The sequence below is a fragment of the Ailuropoda melanoleuca genome, chromosome 9 (genome assembly GCF_002007445.2).
Source record: "Ailuropoda melanoleuca isolate Jingjing chromosome 9, ASM200744v2, whole genome shotgun sequence".
NCBI lineage: Eukaryota > Metazoa > Chordata > Mammalia > Carnivora > Ursidae > Ailuropoda > Ailuropoda melanoleuca.
Window position 1 is genome coordinate 84,996,935 of NC_048226.1, and position 14,329 is coordinate 85,011,263.

Sequence of the window (14,329 nt, forward strand, 5' to 3'; positions counted from 1 at the left end):
TTATTCCTGGAAAAATTATCTTTATGGGACAGATCAACTTGATTAAAGATAGAGGGTTGGCAGGGCTCTTGTAATAATTGGCTGGTTGAGGCTTAAATATTTACAAGTCTTCCTTGTGATGTGGTATTATCTCTGATATTCAGTTGCACATGGCATAGTCTTTTCATCGCTGTTAAAAATCTGCTGACGTGTATGTTTCTTTCTCATCCCCTGCCTCTCATCTCCTGAGAGATGAACTCCAGAGAAATAGAGGTAGCTTTCTCTTTTCTTACCCAATTGCTATGTGGTAAAGTCCAATTTGTGCTTTGGAACAAGATTTTTCTCTGAAGGTTTGATGCACTGTTTTTTCCTAATGTATAGTAACCTGATCGCATTGAAAAGGAATGCTTTTTCTTTTTAAGTTGTATCATCTTTTATTTTGTAAGGTTTTTTTTTTTTTTTTGGTCCCTCTATTACAAACTGACTCTTTACATTCAACATGGCTGCAGAGAGAAGCTCTATGTGTTAATGACTTTTTACTATATAACAAGTTACCCTAAAACTTAGCAACTTAAAACAACAAAACATGTATGATCGTGGTTTTCCTGGGTCAGGGATTCAGGAGTGGTCTAGCTGGGTTCTTCTGACTCAGGGTCCTCCACGACATTGAGTCAAGATGTCAGCAAGGGCTACAGTCCATTTTTGTCTCCTTTTTTGCCATGAAAGCTAATATAATTGTTCCTGTAGCTTAAAATATTTTGAAACCCTTAATTGGAGGGTCTGTATAGTAGATCTGATCAGATTCTTGTGTTGGATTTCAGTCCTTGTCTGGGGTAACGGTATCGTGCTAGAAATACCACTCAAGGTTAATGCCACCTCAGCAAGATATCTTTGTATGGTCCCACTTCATATTTTCTGCTTCACTTCAAGTATGTACTTTTTGCTCTAGCCAAACTGAACTGCTCTGTGCTCTCTGTACTAGTCAGCTTTTGCTGCATAACAAACCACAAACATCTCAGTAGGATACAACGATAAATATTATTTTTTTTCACCACATATCTGTGGGATACAGGGGCAGTTCTGCTCTGCTGGTGCCCTGGCTGGAAGGGCTGAGTTTCCTAGAGTATGTAATCCTCATGGCAGTGGCAGAAAACAAAACAGGGCACCCAACCACCCATTCCTATTTCAAGTCTCTGCCCATGTTGTTGCCTTTAACATCTCATTGGTCAAAGCAGGTCACATGGCTGTGGACACGCCCAACTCCAAAAGGTAAAGAAGTACACGGGCCCAAAGCCAAGAGAATAGGTGTGTAAGTCTTCCGCAGAGTGATGAGGAAGAGAGACCGCTCGTTCAGTTTACCCCATTCTTCATACGGGTCTTTTCCTTCCCTTCTGCCCTCATTGCTGATTCCCGCTGTGTCCTGTTCTTGAACTAGTTCATGGATTTTCACCTGCTGTTTCCACTCCCTAGAATCCTCCTTCTTCCTCTGGCTCATTCCTACTCCAACTTCAAAACTCATCTCAAGTGTCACCTCTGCCAGACCACTGTTCTCCCCGTGGTTTGTTTGGCCCGTGTGTTGGTTGTTGCTACCCTGCTCTACGCCAGCTGAACTAGGCTGAGTAAGCTCTCCCCGAGCACATGCATCCACCACAGCAGTTTCTCATTATACTGTCATTGTTGGTGTGCTTGTTTGTCTTCCCGCTGGACTGTGAGTTCCTTGAATGGGGCTGTGCCTTTCATCTCTACATCCCCACCCCACCATCAACCCCACCAAGAAAGAAGCCTGAACAAGACCTTGATCCATGAATAGATGGCTGCCTCTCTAGTGTGTGAAACAGATCGTTTAGCACCCAGGTAGAATATACTTTCTTGAATTGCCTTTTAATGATTTCACTTCTGTTAATCCTGTCTCACCAGTAAGGCTGCGTGATCCCCAAAGACCAAACTTAATGTCGATTTTCCTTTTATTTTTCATTATACCTGAAGTGCAATAGTCATAAGTGAATCATAAGTGATTTATGGTGTTGATTACTCCTTGGCTAGTTTTTTGGCTGCCATTTGTCCTTCACTCTAGAGCCATGAAAAAAACAGAAATCCATGTGGCTATAGGACATCAGTCCTAAGACATCCTGTTAATAGCTGGTTACTGCCAACTTGACAATGTCAGCATTTTCTTCAAGTCATTATTGTGTAAATTTAGCCAGGAAAACAGGGTGAGATTTTTAAATAGGAAGGATTTTTCAACCGGGTAGGAAATATATATATAGAATAGCAAAGACATTGGACATTTCAGTGCCCAAATTTTAGTGTGTCTAATTTAGATGTCTATGGTCAGAAGATCAAGGGACCTCCTGCTTACAATGTGTGTGTGTGTGTTTACTATATCTATACATAAATATTGATAGAGGCAGACAGAGAGGCAGAGACAGAGAGACACTTTCTTTTGAATGTAGGAATGTACTTAGCCATTATCTAAATTTCTGGCCTTGAACATAAACAAGTAAAATGGAAATCTAACATGTACTAATTTAGATGATAAAACTAAAGCTGTTTATATTAGCTTTAGTAAACCATTTTCAGTGAATTTTTTGACATGGCTTTTAAATCGATAAATACAATAAATAAATACACCAAAATGCACTTGTATAGCTGAGGGAAAAACATACATAGAAAAGATATATTCATTAACTTTTTTTGTTTTCATTGTTTCCAGGTTTAACTAGATATAAGATGTATTTATCTTAATAGCAGATTCTTCATGCTTATAATGAAGGGCTGTTGGTCATAATGCATTTTCTTTTAAACACTGCAGACTCCAGCCTCATTCCAGTGCCCTGACACCACTCTCTTCTTTCCAAGAGTCGAGAGCATCATATCACTTTTCATTTCTTCAGGGAATGAAAACTAGACCAAACTCTAATTTAAATATCATCAACTTGTTGAATATTCATGCCGAACCTGAGATGTTCATTTTTGGAGCTATAGAAATTGGCTCATTTTTTTTCTTAACTTTGAATTATTAATGATTTCCCTAATAGTCCATGCTTGAAATAATATAATGGCATTGAAGGAGGATCAGTCAAAGCTTTGGAGCTGAAACTGGTTGATGGACGTTTGGTCTGATACTCTTATTCTGTGCCCGTAAGATCAGAATATCAGTTTGCAAAACTATCTGGACAAAAATCTAGGTTTCTTAGTGCCAAATGTAACCCCTCTTCTTTTTTGCCATGCACCTGCTGGTGTGAGCAGCCTGCAGATGCCTACATGGGGTTGGCGTGCACTGATGAGGGGCGCTCCTCCTCATCCTTGCTTCTCCCTCCTCCCTTTACAGCCTCCATGCTGCCCCTTTCACCTCCCTCCTCCCCGCTGCACTTCCTTCCCCTCTCTCGCTGCCCAGAGGTCAGTGTGTCTAATTTACATGTGTGTGGTCAAAAGACCAAAGGACCTCCTGCCAATATTATCATGTCTCTAACTGGTAGAAAAACCTAAAGTGCAGAGTATCCTATTGTCTTGGTCTTGATCTGGTAGTGGTTCCTTTGACCACCAGACAGCCCTACTTAATGGTTCCACATGTTTTCCCCTGGCTTTTCTGTGGGACTAGCTCAGTGTTTATTGGTGGAGTTGAGCTCTGTGAGATTTTTCAGTCCACTTTACTAATTGTATCACTTTGTAGCACCCAGCAGGGGCGAACCCATGTTTTAAGGGGCCTGAGGCTTCAGCAGTTTGGAGTTCCTCTTTGAGAAAAAAAGGGTGAAGTTACAAACAGAAAATTAGGTAGGTGGTATTGGAGAGGTTCTATGCACACGAGGGGCCGTATCCAAACTCCTTCATGTGTCATGACCTGACCTAGACTGGCTTCCTAGTCTGTCACTCCCCAATCTGCTGCTACCAAAGTCCTGCCAAACTGCTTGGAGTTCCCCAGGCATACCCAGTTCTCTTTCATCTGCGGGCCTCTGTACACGCACTTTCAGTCTGCCCTTCTCCCTCCTTTAGCTGGGCATCACTGCCTTTCCAGTTTCCCTTGCCCCCTTACTCCTGGGAAGGTTCAGCCAATGGGAGGCTTTAAGCAGGATTAGAGGGTTCAAAGAGGGGAAAAGTGAGGATATTTCTCCCCTCACTCCAACCCCTGCCTCCCCTGCAATTCTAGATGTGGTGACAATACTTACGTGGCTCCTGCTTCCACCGGAAATCTCTCCCTCTGCTTCTAGGTCCTACCAGAAGGTTTTAGGTTCTGGGCTCTAGTCACATGATTTCTTCCCATTGTCCCTATGCTCCTAAAGATGAGAGTGACTTCCTGCTCTTACTAATTTATCAGTTGCCCCATCATCTTTAATTGGCTTCTCAGTCATTCCATCATGCAGGTAAACAAGTCCCTGGATTATATTCTCTTTGTCCGAATAATCTAGAGTGCTTTATCTTTCCCTGAGTCCTGAATTACACTGTCATAGTGCATGGAAGGTTATTTTATAAAAAGGACAATAAGAAGAGAAACTCTTGGCAATAGTTTGCAAAGTTTGTTTAGATTTAAAACAATCATGTAATTTCCAATCTTTGTCCCCTTAGCCAAGACCTTAGCCAAAACTTGAAGTCCCACATTCTGGTACTAATGCTATAGGCCACAAACGTAGAAATAGCAGACTCTGGAAATTGCACAAAGTATTTAGTGAATTATGTCCAATTAATCTGCTACCTTGTAGCTAGGTACCTACCCAGTACTTTGCTTCTAGTAGGCATTCAAACATACTTTGAATGGAAAGCAGACTGTGCTTGCCATTCACTGTCAGCATTTCCTAGGTAACAGACAATATAATAACATAGCTGAAGCTCTGTCTCACTGTTTCTGTGACTTTTTGGTACAGTTACAATGAAAGCATTGCCCAGCCTTTGCATATCTGCCTGGGCATAAATCCTGGGAGTTGCTCAAAATGTCTGGGATCAAGAGACTAACTGTGGTCCACAGAATAGGACGAGGCTCCCGTGTGGAGGGCTTGGTGTGGTCAGAGGGCAGAGAAATGAGTAAAACTTCTCTATTCAAAGACCAACAGGCCAAAGAAAATAGAAAATGGATAACCAAGTGCCAGATCGTAGACATGTAGTCAGCGTGAGCCGGAGAGAGCCACTGAACACCAACCCTGAATCTTGCTCAGAGCAGAGGGCAAGAATGCCAACTAAGGGAAGTAAGCTGAGGAAATGTGATAACCACAGGGCTGATTGCTGAGCATGGGCCCAGAGCAGATGTGCAGACTGACTCGGCAGGCGGCTCAGGAAGCCTCGACTGCAAAGAGCAAGACCAGAAATGCAGCCTGCCCACTTGGGATGAAAACGCAGGGAGGGCAGTGGTTCAGCGTCTGGGCTTTGGCACCAAGCTGCCTGGGTTGAAATCTCGGCTCTGTTAGTTCCTAGCTAAAGGCAGGTATCACAGCCTCCTTTGGGGTTAATGGTAGTGCCCGCCCTCTTGGTTCTTGTGAAGCCAAAATGAGCTCACACATGTCAAGCATCTAGCATTCAGAACCTACCTAGGTCATTTATAGGCTTAGCTGATAAACTGGCTGCATTCTTCGTTTGTCAAAGTCTGCAGTTGAACTTGGTATTTCATTTATTCATTCATCTGTTTGACACGTCTTTCTTGAGTGCCTTAGTTTGTGCCTGGAACTGGGAATATCACGAAAAACTGAAACGAACAGGTCTCTGCCTCTGTAGACCAGTAAAAAAATATTGGAGGGTCAGTGTTAGGTTCGTGGTAAAGGAGAATCAGGTAGCCCTGATGGTTTCTAATGAGACTCTTAAAAAAGAATGACTATGACAAAGGTTCCTCTCTGATGGGGGATGTTGATGATGTGTGTGTAGGGGCGGAAGGTACATGGGAAATCTCTGTACTTTCCACTCTATTGCTGTGAACCTAAAACCCCTCGCAAAAAAATAAATTTATTAAAATATTTTTAAAAGAAAGAACAGATGAATGGATGGATAATAATCTCTCTGATTATCCTACATATTTTCAGTAACTCAAAAAAAAACTAAAGGTATTTTAATATTATCTAAAATCATATTTTTGGAAAGTTAGATCTTCATTTATATGAGCTTTGCCCAGTTTTTATTAATTGTGATCAGTTATATTCAACTCTAAGAAACACTAGCAGCCGAAACTGCCATACGAGGAACTTGTTAGAAAAAGCAGTGTTCCTGCAAGCCAGGCATGTGTAAATAAAAAGCAAAGCTCCAGTGTAAGGAATTTTGTTCGTTGTTCCTTCAAAGGTCAGGCTTGCTTTTAACAGTCAGCTGCATGTTGGTGTAGATGTGTAGTCATTCAGTTAGGCTTCTAGAACTTACTGGGCCATCTACTATGTGTAAGGTTTGGCTTGGATCCGACACTAACAATAAAGAAGTTGTGATCCCTGTCATCATCAGGCTCGTAGTCTGAGACTAGGTGAACATGAGGACAAGCAATGCAATGGGGTAAGTGCCAGGAGGAGGCACGGACAATATGGAATCAGAGAATTCATTCATTCATTCATTCATTCATTCATTCATTCATTCATTCAGTATCTGTAAGTTTCATACAATGTGGAAGACACCCTAGCCGTGTCAGAGATACTGCCATGGACCAGATCGATAATCCTTGTCCTCTTGAATCCAGTGGGCTTCTGCTCATTATGGTTGCAGAGAAGCCTTGAGCTGGGTCTTGAAGAATGAGAAGTATTTATGGAGACAGCCAATGTGAAATGGGTGTTCCAGAAAGAGGAGTATCCTGTGCACTCAGGAGTCCCAGTGCCTTTGTGGAGAAGATGTTGGCAATTGGCTCTGGGCACTCCCATCAACACCAAATGGCTCCACCTTCACCCTCACGAAGAGATTGATGAGCGAAGCCCTTAGTATGGGTGATGATGGCACTTTGTCTGTAAAGGACTATGCCCAGATTCGGTTGCCCACTGACATCTCATAGATGGGCTGACATTTTAGGACATTTGATTTCTTTCCTTTTAATCATGGCGTACAGGCTTATCAAAAATATATGCAGAACTATTTTTAGAGAGCTGAGGTTAGCCTTTAATTTCAGTCCTCATCATGGACATGAATGTTCCTTCAGTCTCAGAACCATAAGTGAACATGTGGACAAATATTAATCTATTAGCCTATGTGTAGTGAGAACAGGTCTTCATTTCAAGGACAATAAAATCTACGTTTCTCTGTTTATATATTATATCCTTGGAATTTCTTCAAGACATTTTGAGAGGCTGCAATATTTTTGTGAGACTCTTCCTCTTACCTTGATTTGTAGTATGGGTAATATCAAATGCCACTTGTTTTTCTCTACATAACTAGAAAATTAAGACAACCAGATTTCCTACTCCCCAATCTTCCCCACCTTTTGCTTTCTTAATGAAGAAGCAACGGATAAGTCAAGAAACTCTTATCAGAGAGTTATTCCTAAGAATACTTTCCTGCATGTCCTATTCAACCTCATCAACTGCGTCTTCGACTTTGGAGGACCATTGAGAAGCCATGTTGGTAATGTTGATCCTTGAGCACCGTAAGGTCATGGGAAGCCTCTGAGTCACCACACACTTAATCACGAGCAGCCTGCCATTAGTCATCTGTGTATTTTATTGTGTTCTGATTCTTTAAAAATTAGTGGTTCCCTGTGGGGAAAGTGACTCTCATTCAAACAGAAGAAGAGACCGTTGCTGCTAAATTCCCAGATGCATGGTAGTGTACATTTGCAACTGAGAGAACACCTACCAGCTGAAAAGTACTTATTCCAATTAGCTACTAAGCTAATAGCTAAAGTAGTGGCTGACTGGGTAATATCCAGTAGACGTACCCAGGGTGCTCTTCTGTCTGAACAAGTTGATGAACAATTGAGCATTACATGTTGATTAGTCTGAGTCTGTTATGTGCTTTTTAAACTCAGATGAAATTGTATTTTTACTCTTGAGAAATTACTGTCTTCCTTATGGGTTCCTAAGACAAGAGTCAGAGGTCATCACAGGCTAAGTGGTCAGTGCCCTGCTCTTTCCCTGAAGTACTAGTCTCCTACGAGCTCAGAAAATACCAGTGAGGCCACATGCAGCAGGCGTGGGTGTTGGGGAAGTGTAGCAGGGGGTAGAGCAGCCCTGAGGACCACTAACCAAGAAGGAGGACCCTTTTAAAGGTGCCAGATATACCTTGACCCCAAAAGGTGGTCCCAAGGAACACAGCAGACACCAACGTTCATATCAAGGGACAGTGGTTATGTGTGCAGTGTAGAAAAAAGTGCCCGTTGCTCACCAATCTATTTTATTTTTTTTCTTCCCCAACTATTCCCAGAGCAAATACTACATGAACGCCTTTCTTTCTGGAAGTTATAAACCCAAGACGTGAAATTCAAGGGCCAGAGTCCTTGCTTGTTGTGTCTCTCCATTTGTCTGTCGTGAATATGCACTGCCTTTAGGAAAAGGGAAAGTTATTTGTAATTTTAAACATTTTTAAAATCACTGGCATGCCTGCCACCTCTCAAATTGGTTATTGTCATTTATTTATGTGTCCTTCCAGGCTTTGCCAATGCACACATAATTTCTTCGTAAGTGTAATTACATACAGATGCAATGCTGCTTCCTGCTACTTCAAAGCATTGTTGTACATGAAAAACAGGCACCAGACACCTTCTGTGATGTGAGCCTGGGTAACCCGGCCCCCAGCTGGTGCAACTCTCTCTGGGACAGGTGGGCCCCAGTGGAGCATGTTCTCACCTGTCCTGCAGTCTTGTGATAGCAGCCATTTGGATGATGAGGTGGCAGAGTGTATGTTTCTTTGGGTTTGGGCTTTTTTTTTGTTTTTTGTTTTTTGTTTTTTTTGCCTATGAAAATGTATAGTTTGTTAATAGCACTGTAAATTATTTGGAATAAGGAGTCTGCTCAGTGGAAAAGAAACATGAATAGGTTTAGATTTTTATGGGGCTGAATCAGCCAAATCAAACACAGGCTTTCCTGAACCTTCCAAGTTTTTAATGGAAACTCACTCTCTTCAGAACTTTGCTGCCTAATTATAATTCATGCCTTTTGCAGATACATTACAGGGTGGACCAAAAGGAAAATGTTAGACATGTTCACTTGTGATTTCTATTGTGTGGCTGTGGAGTGCCAACTGCATACGTCGAGTGGCCTGGTGCGTGGAAAGACACGGGCCGGGTCCTGGCAGGCTGGATCCCTTCAGTAGGAAGGTGGATAGACTTACAGTATTGCAGATACGGACAGCGTGTTCACCTACAGAACCAGCCTTCTATATGTCTATCTGTGGTTGTACATAATTCACAGTGCCAGAATTTAATTTAAAAGTCCCCTGGGAACCATAACCCCAAACCAGCCCACATCATTATCTTTCTCGGAGCAAAATCTTGCTTTTGAAAGGTTTTACCTAGATTTTCTTTTAAAGACTTTTTCTTTTTAAGACTTTTTCTTTTTTTTCTTTCTTTCTCTTCTTCTTCTCCCTCCTCCTCCTCCTCCTCTTCCTCTTCGTCGTCTTCTTCTTGACAGGTCTAACTGGCATCAAGGGAGAAAAAGGAAATCCAGGCATTGGAACCCAAGGTCCAAGAGGCCCCCCTGGACCAGCAGGTAAATCTTCCTACCGAACAGGAAACTGCAAGATGGAAATCGTAATGCTTTATATTCACTTGACATCACCGGTGAGGAAAATGGCCATGTTACCTCTCGTATCTGTGGAATCACTGTATTTCTCACTCATTTTATTGGAAGGCCAAGTTTGTTAAGTGATGATCCTCCCAGTACAGAAGCCTCAAAGGCTTATAGAATATTCTGGGACCCTATTGGCTTCATGAGTTAGGCTATGCTAGGCTGTGCTGTAGTAACAAATCAATCCCAAATGCTTAGTAGATTGACGCAATAAAGGTTTATTTTATAGTCCCCCAAAGTTTTATGTGGCTTTCCCCCATGTTGGAGCAAAAGGCCTCCAGGAGAAAGATAAAGGAGGCACATCAGCCTTCACCTTCCTAAATGGACATGACATCATCACAGTGATGCATATTTCACTGGCTGGAACTAGCCACACTGTCTCCGTTGAACCACATGGGAGCCTCCAAATAGAGAGGAACACAGGGATGTTTGATAAACACTCAGTTTCTGCCACCATGGCTATCTTACCGGATGAGTGTGTGTCAGTTTTGAGTTTTATGTGTATTACTATGTGCTTTTACAATGGTCTCCAGATTATCATCCTCGTTACTAGAATTCTAAGTTTGCAGTCTATTAGACATTTATAATTTGGTTTTAGCCACATTGAATTGAATACTTTATAATTTTTTTCTTTCCAACCTAATAGCGGTTTTGGAAAGTACTTTTCCTAGGAGGGATTCCTAATGGAAAAGATTCCCTTTGAACATAAATGCTCCTATCATTAGAGTTGATGTGAGGGGCTGATCTAGCATCATGTGTTACACAGAAAGGATGGTTGGTGAGCATTGACTGAATGGACTGAACCTACTTAGAGCTGCAACACTTTTCAAATATAAGGTGATCCTTGTTCCTTGTTTTCATTTAGAGCTAGAGTTGAAGAGTTCATTTCAATTGGAGTTGGAGAATCTCATTTTTGGTTGAAGAATGCCTTTTAAACACTATTGGAATCTAGGCCTAAAAGCAAACATAAAAGCACCCAGCCTGATATACTTCCTAAAATCACAAAAATTTTCATCTCCCTCCTATTTTCACTCAATCTAAGTTCTTAATTGATATAAGGTAGCCTAAAGAAATTTTGGTTAGTATTTTAGATCAATTTCAGACTTCCTTTTTCTCCTGCAGGATAATTTCTTTCACACACAAGCTACTGTATTTCAATTACCTGGGGCCATAAAGCAGTACCCATTATGAGGCTGAGATTGAGTATTTGTGCGTGTGTGTGTGTGTGTGCACGTGAGCATGCATGCCCGTATGCTGCATTCATAAGGAATGACACTGGGAAACAGGAGCTCCATAAAAAAGCCAGGTTGACAGTTGTATGCTCTTTTCCCTTTAATATCCAAGAAGTGACAGAAAAAAATACATTTTCTTCCCAGTTTCCTGAGCTGACTGGAAATATCCTCCAGGGGATTGTGTGATTATAGTATGATCCTGTGTCCAGCAAATCCAGTTTAGGAATAAAAACTCAATGAGCAGAGAGAGGCATCTTATCCTAATTGTTAAGATGTGTGAGGTGGCTTCTTTTAAGAGTTAGTTTCCTTCTTGGTAGTCTCAAAATTCACTCTGTGATGGTCAAAGACCAACTGTTTTCCTTTGTTGGTGCTTTTTAGGACCTTCAGGGGAGAGTCGGCCAGGAAGTCCCGGGCCCCCTGGCTCTCCTGGACCCAGGGGTCCCCCTGGTCACCTGGGGGTGCCTGGACCACAGGGTCCTTCTGGCCAGCCTGGATACTGCGACCCCTCTTCGTGTTCTGCCTACGGGGTAGGAGGTAAGTGCCAGCCCTTCGTGGGCTTTGAGCAATGTTTCGCTACGATTAGAACTATAATGATGAGGGTGCGATGAACAGTAGACCAGTCATGGGAGGGAAGCCGAACTTGAATGCCTCATTACCTTAAATTACCCAGAGACATCTTCTATAAAGTAAAAATTACTATCAAGGTTACCCCTTCAAAAACTTTAAGAGGAAAATGAAAATAACAACACAACTAAATCTTCCTTGTTTACACACTAACTTGGCCTTCAACCTCATCTTTAGTCACTGGGGGACATGTTTGGACTTTCTATGGGGGGGCCTTAATTCTGGGTTACTGCTGTGGTGTGGTCGTGAAGCCTGTCACAGTTTACTGTTGTTTTGGAAAAGCCTCAAACTCACAACTTCCCCCTAATGAGGAGGGCCCCCTAGATTCTTTTGGGTGACCTTCTGCCCACCACATGCCCACCATTTTCGGTGACCCAAGATAGCCTTAAGAAGAAACAAGAGTGACCATGCCTGTCCCTGCCTCATTACTAACTCCTGGCCTGAGATTGTGAAAGATAATGCTTCCTAAAAACATCTGCAGCCTGCATGTTGGCGAGTTGTGCAACGGGACATTTTCTGACATAGTCACTCTTGGAAGCATCAAGAGAGATGTTCAGAGACCGCTTTGGGGCAATAAACTTCTTAGTCAAAGAATTTAAGTGTTCTGCTTTAGGAGAAATTTAACCTTATTTGCCAGAGGAACTGGTCAGAGTTTTGCTGATGTGTTTTTCTCTGTTCATCTCTTCCCTCCCTGTTCTCTCAAATCTCCCTGTCCCTTATTAAGATCTGATCCCTTACAATGATTACCAGCACTGAGGTGGAACTCCTCCACTCTGATTCCATTGGCTACGGATCCAGAACTGTCCTGTTGACCCCCACCTCCCCACCCCCCGCCTAGCCCCTGCCCCTAACCATGGGCACGCCGCTTCCCTGCCTCACCTGCTTCCCTACCTGCCCACTGTCACATCTCTTGCCCTCCCTGCTCCAGACACATACACTGATAATACTGGAACTTAACCAGGTCACAAGTGTCCGTTGTAATAGAAACTGACTGCTCTGTATCAGCCTGGTTGTCAGTATACGACTATGTACCAAGAATTTATCCCCAACATTTCTGTGTGAAGGCTCCGTGATAGCTGTTTGAGTGTGCTTTCTCCTCTTTCCTGTCCCCACATAAGATTGACGGGCACCTTTTTCCCTGACCACCCTCCTCTCCATCCTCCTGTGTTTCCCTCCCTTCCCGACTGTCCCCGGTGATGGGTTTCTAACATGAGATCAGTTTTTAAAATGTATTTTTCTGTTATAATTCTGCTGAGATTCAGGGTTCCTTTTGTAAATAAAACACATACTATTTAAGCAGTTGGCTGTGATTCTACTTTTCTAACCATTTCTGTAACGGATCTGTCCCTTCCTTTGCTAACCATCTGAAACCTCACCGGGAAGGCACAAGCAGCGTGGTGGGTAAAGGGAGCTACCGCTTTCCACCCAAGCAGGCTCCCCCTCTCATTTATTGACCAAATCTGTGTCTCTTACGGACCCATGTGAGGGGAGAATATCAGTTTATGGTTACTGGGTCCTATCAAGTCCCCACCCCACTCTTCCTCTCTAGCTCCCCATCCTGATCAACCGGAATTCACTCCTGTCCAAGACGAGCTAGAAGCCATGGAATTGTGGGGCTCGGGGATCTGATTGCCTCAGGACAAATTTGAAAACCAACCGCAAGAACTCTTAGAGAAACTTATTCAAGAAGAATGTCATTATGTGGTTTGTATGCTACCTTTGGGGGGCTTGTCTCACCAGCCTCAATCTCCTCCTTGGACATTGTTAATATTGGTATCATTAGCAAAAAAATTATATTTAAAAAAAATCCCCTTAATCTGTGACACCATAGGATTTATTTCTCTTTGTTATTTTAATGGCGTGCCAGATTATTTGTTTTTCCAGAGAAGATTGCTGAAAGGAAAATTGGCAAAAAAAAAATTGAATTCTGGAATCTTTTCTGTGTTAGATGATCTCAAGTCCTAAAATGCATCAAGACAACTATGATTGTATTCAAAGGAAATGGGGCCCTCGCAGAATAAGAATTTAAAGAGATTCAAAGATTATGCCATTTATCCCTGTCTCCTCTGGCCTTGCTGAAAAGAAAAAGGGATATTATTGGAGAAACTACCTCTTGATTAACTGATCTGTCCAGATCTGAGATCACTCGGTACCTCGTTTCACTGGTGTCTAAGAATATATATTGATTATAACCTTTCTGAATTTGGTGATTTTAAAAATAGATTTGGTTTGACATATATAATAGTGACTTTCCACGAGTTCTGGTGCAAGGAGATCCAATTTTGATGAACAACTTTTCCAGCAGTATTCCAAGGCTTGCCCTCTTTATCTACATGGATGACTTTGTACATGCAGATAAGTTTTTTGCAAACCCATTTCCATTCTCTTTTATAAGCAAATAAAAACTTAAAACAACATATGTGGATTCTTTTTACTACATTTCTAAATGTCACCTTAGACTTCTATAGTCTTAGTTGAGTTTTAACCAGAAAAACAACAGAATAGACGGGCATTCAAATTTTCATTCATTCGTTCATTTACTCATTCATTCTGAGTGTAGTAAGAAGCTTAACAGAAGAAGCAGTTGATTTGGGCCTAAGAGACGGGTAGAATTTTTTTTAAGATTTTATTTTATTTGTGAGAGAGAGAGAAGGAGCGGGGGGAGGGGCAGAGGCAGAAGAAGAAGCAGTCTCCCTGCTGAGCGAGGAGCCTGATGTAGCACTCTATCCCAGGATTCCAGAATCATGACCCGAGCTGAATGCAAATGCTTAATTGACCAAGCCACCCAGGCATCCCAAGGCTGGTAGAATTTTATCATTCATTTAT

At 42.1% G+C, this 14,329-nt stretch overlaps 1 protein-coding gene across 6 annotated transcripts in view; it reads left to right on the forward strand.

Annotated features, from left to right (window-relative positions):
- COL14A1 (collagen type XIV alpha 1 chain) overlaps positions 1-13,918 on the forward strand; it is a 225,959-nt gene extending 212,041 nt beyond the window's left edge. For 5 of the 6 annotated variants that reach the window (XM_034668564.1, XM_019806266.2, XM_034668565.1 and 2 more), the window contains 3 exons: positions 9,492-9,569; positions 11,258-11,413; positions 13,053-13,918. In XM_034668564.1, coding sequence (XP_034524455.1) covers positions 9,492-9,569; positions 11,258-11,413; positions 13,053-13,132 — 314 coding nt within the window. In that variant the 3' untranslated portion in view covers positions 13,133-13,918. Of the gene's footprint in view, positions 1-9,491; positions 9,570-11,257; positions 11,414-12,227; positions 12,803-13,052 lie in introns of those variants that run through there. The other variant, XM_011232718.3, reaches the window with a different exon arrangement.
- Positions 13,919-14,329: the final 411 nt, after the last annotated feature.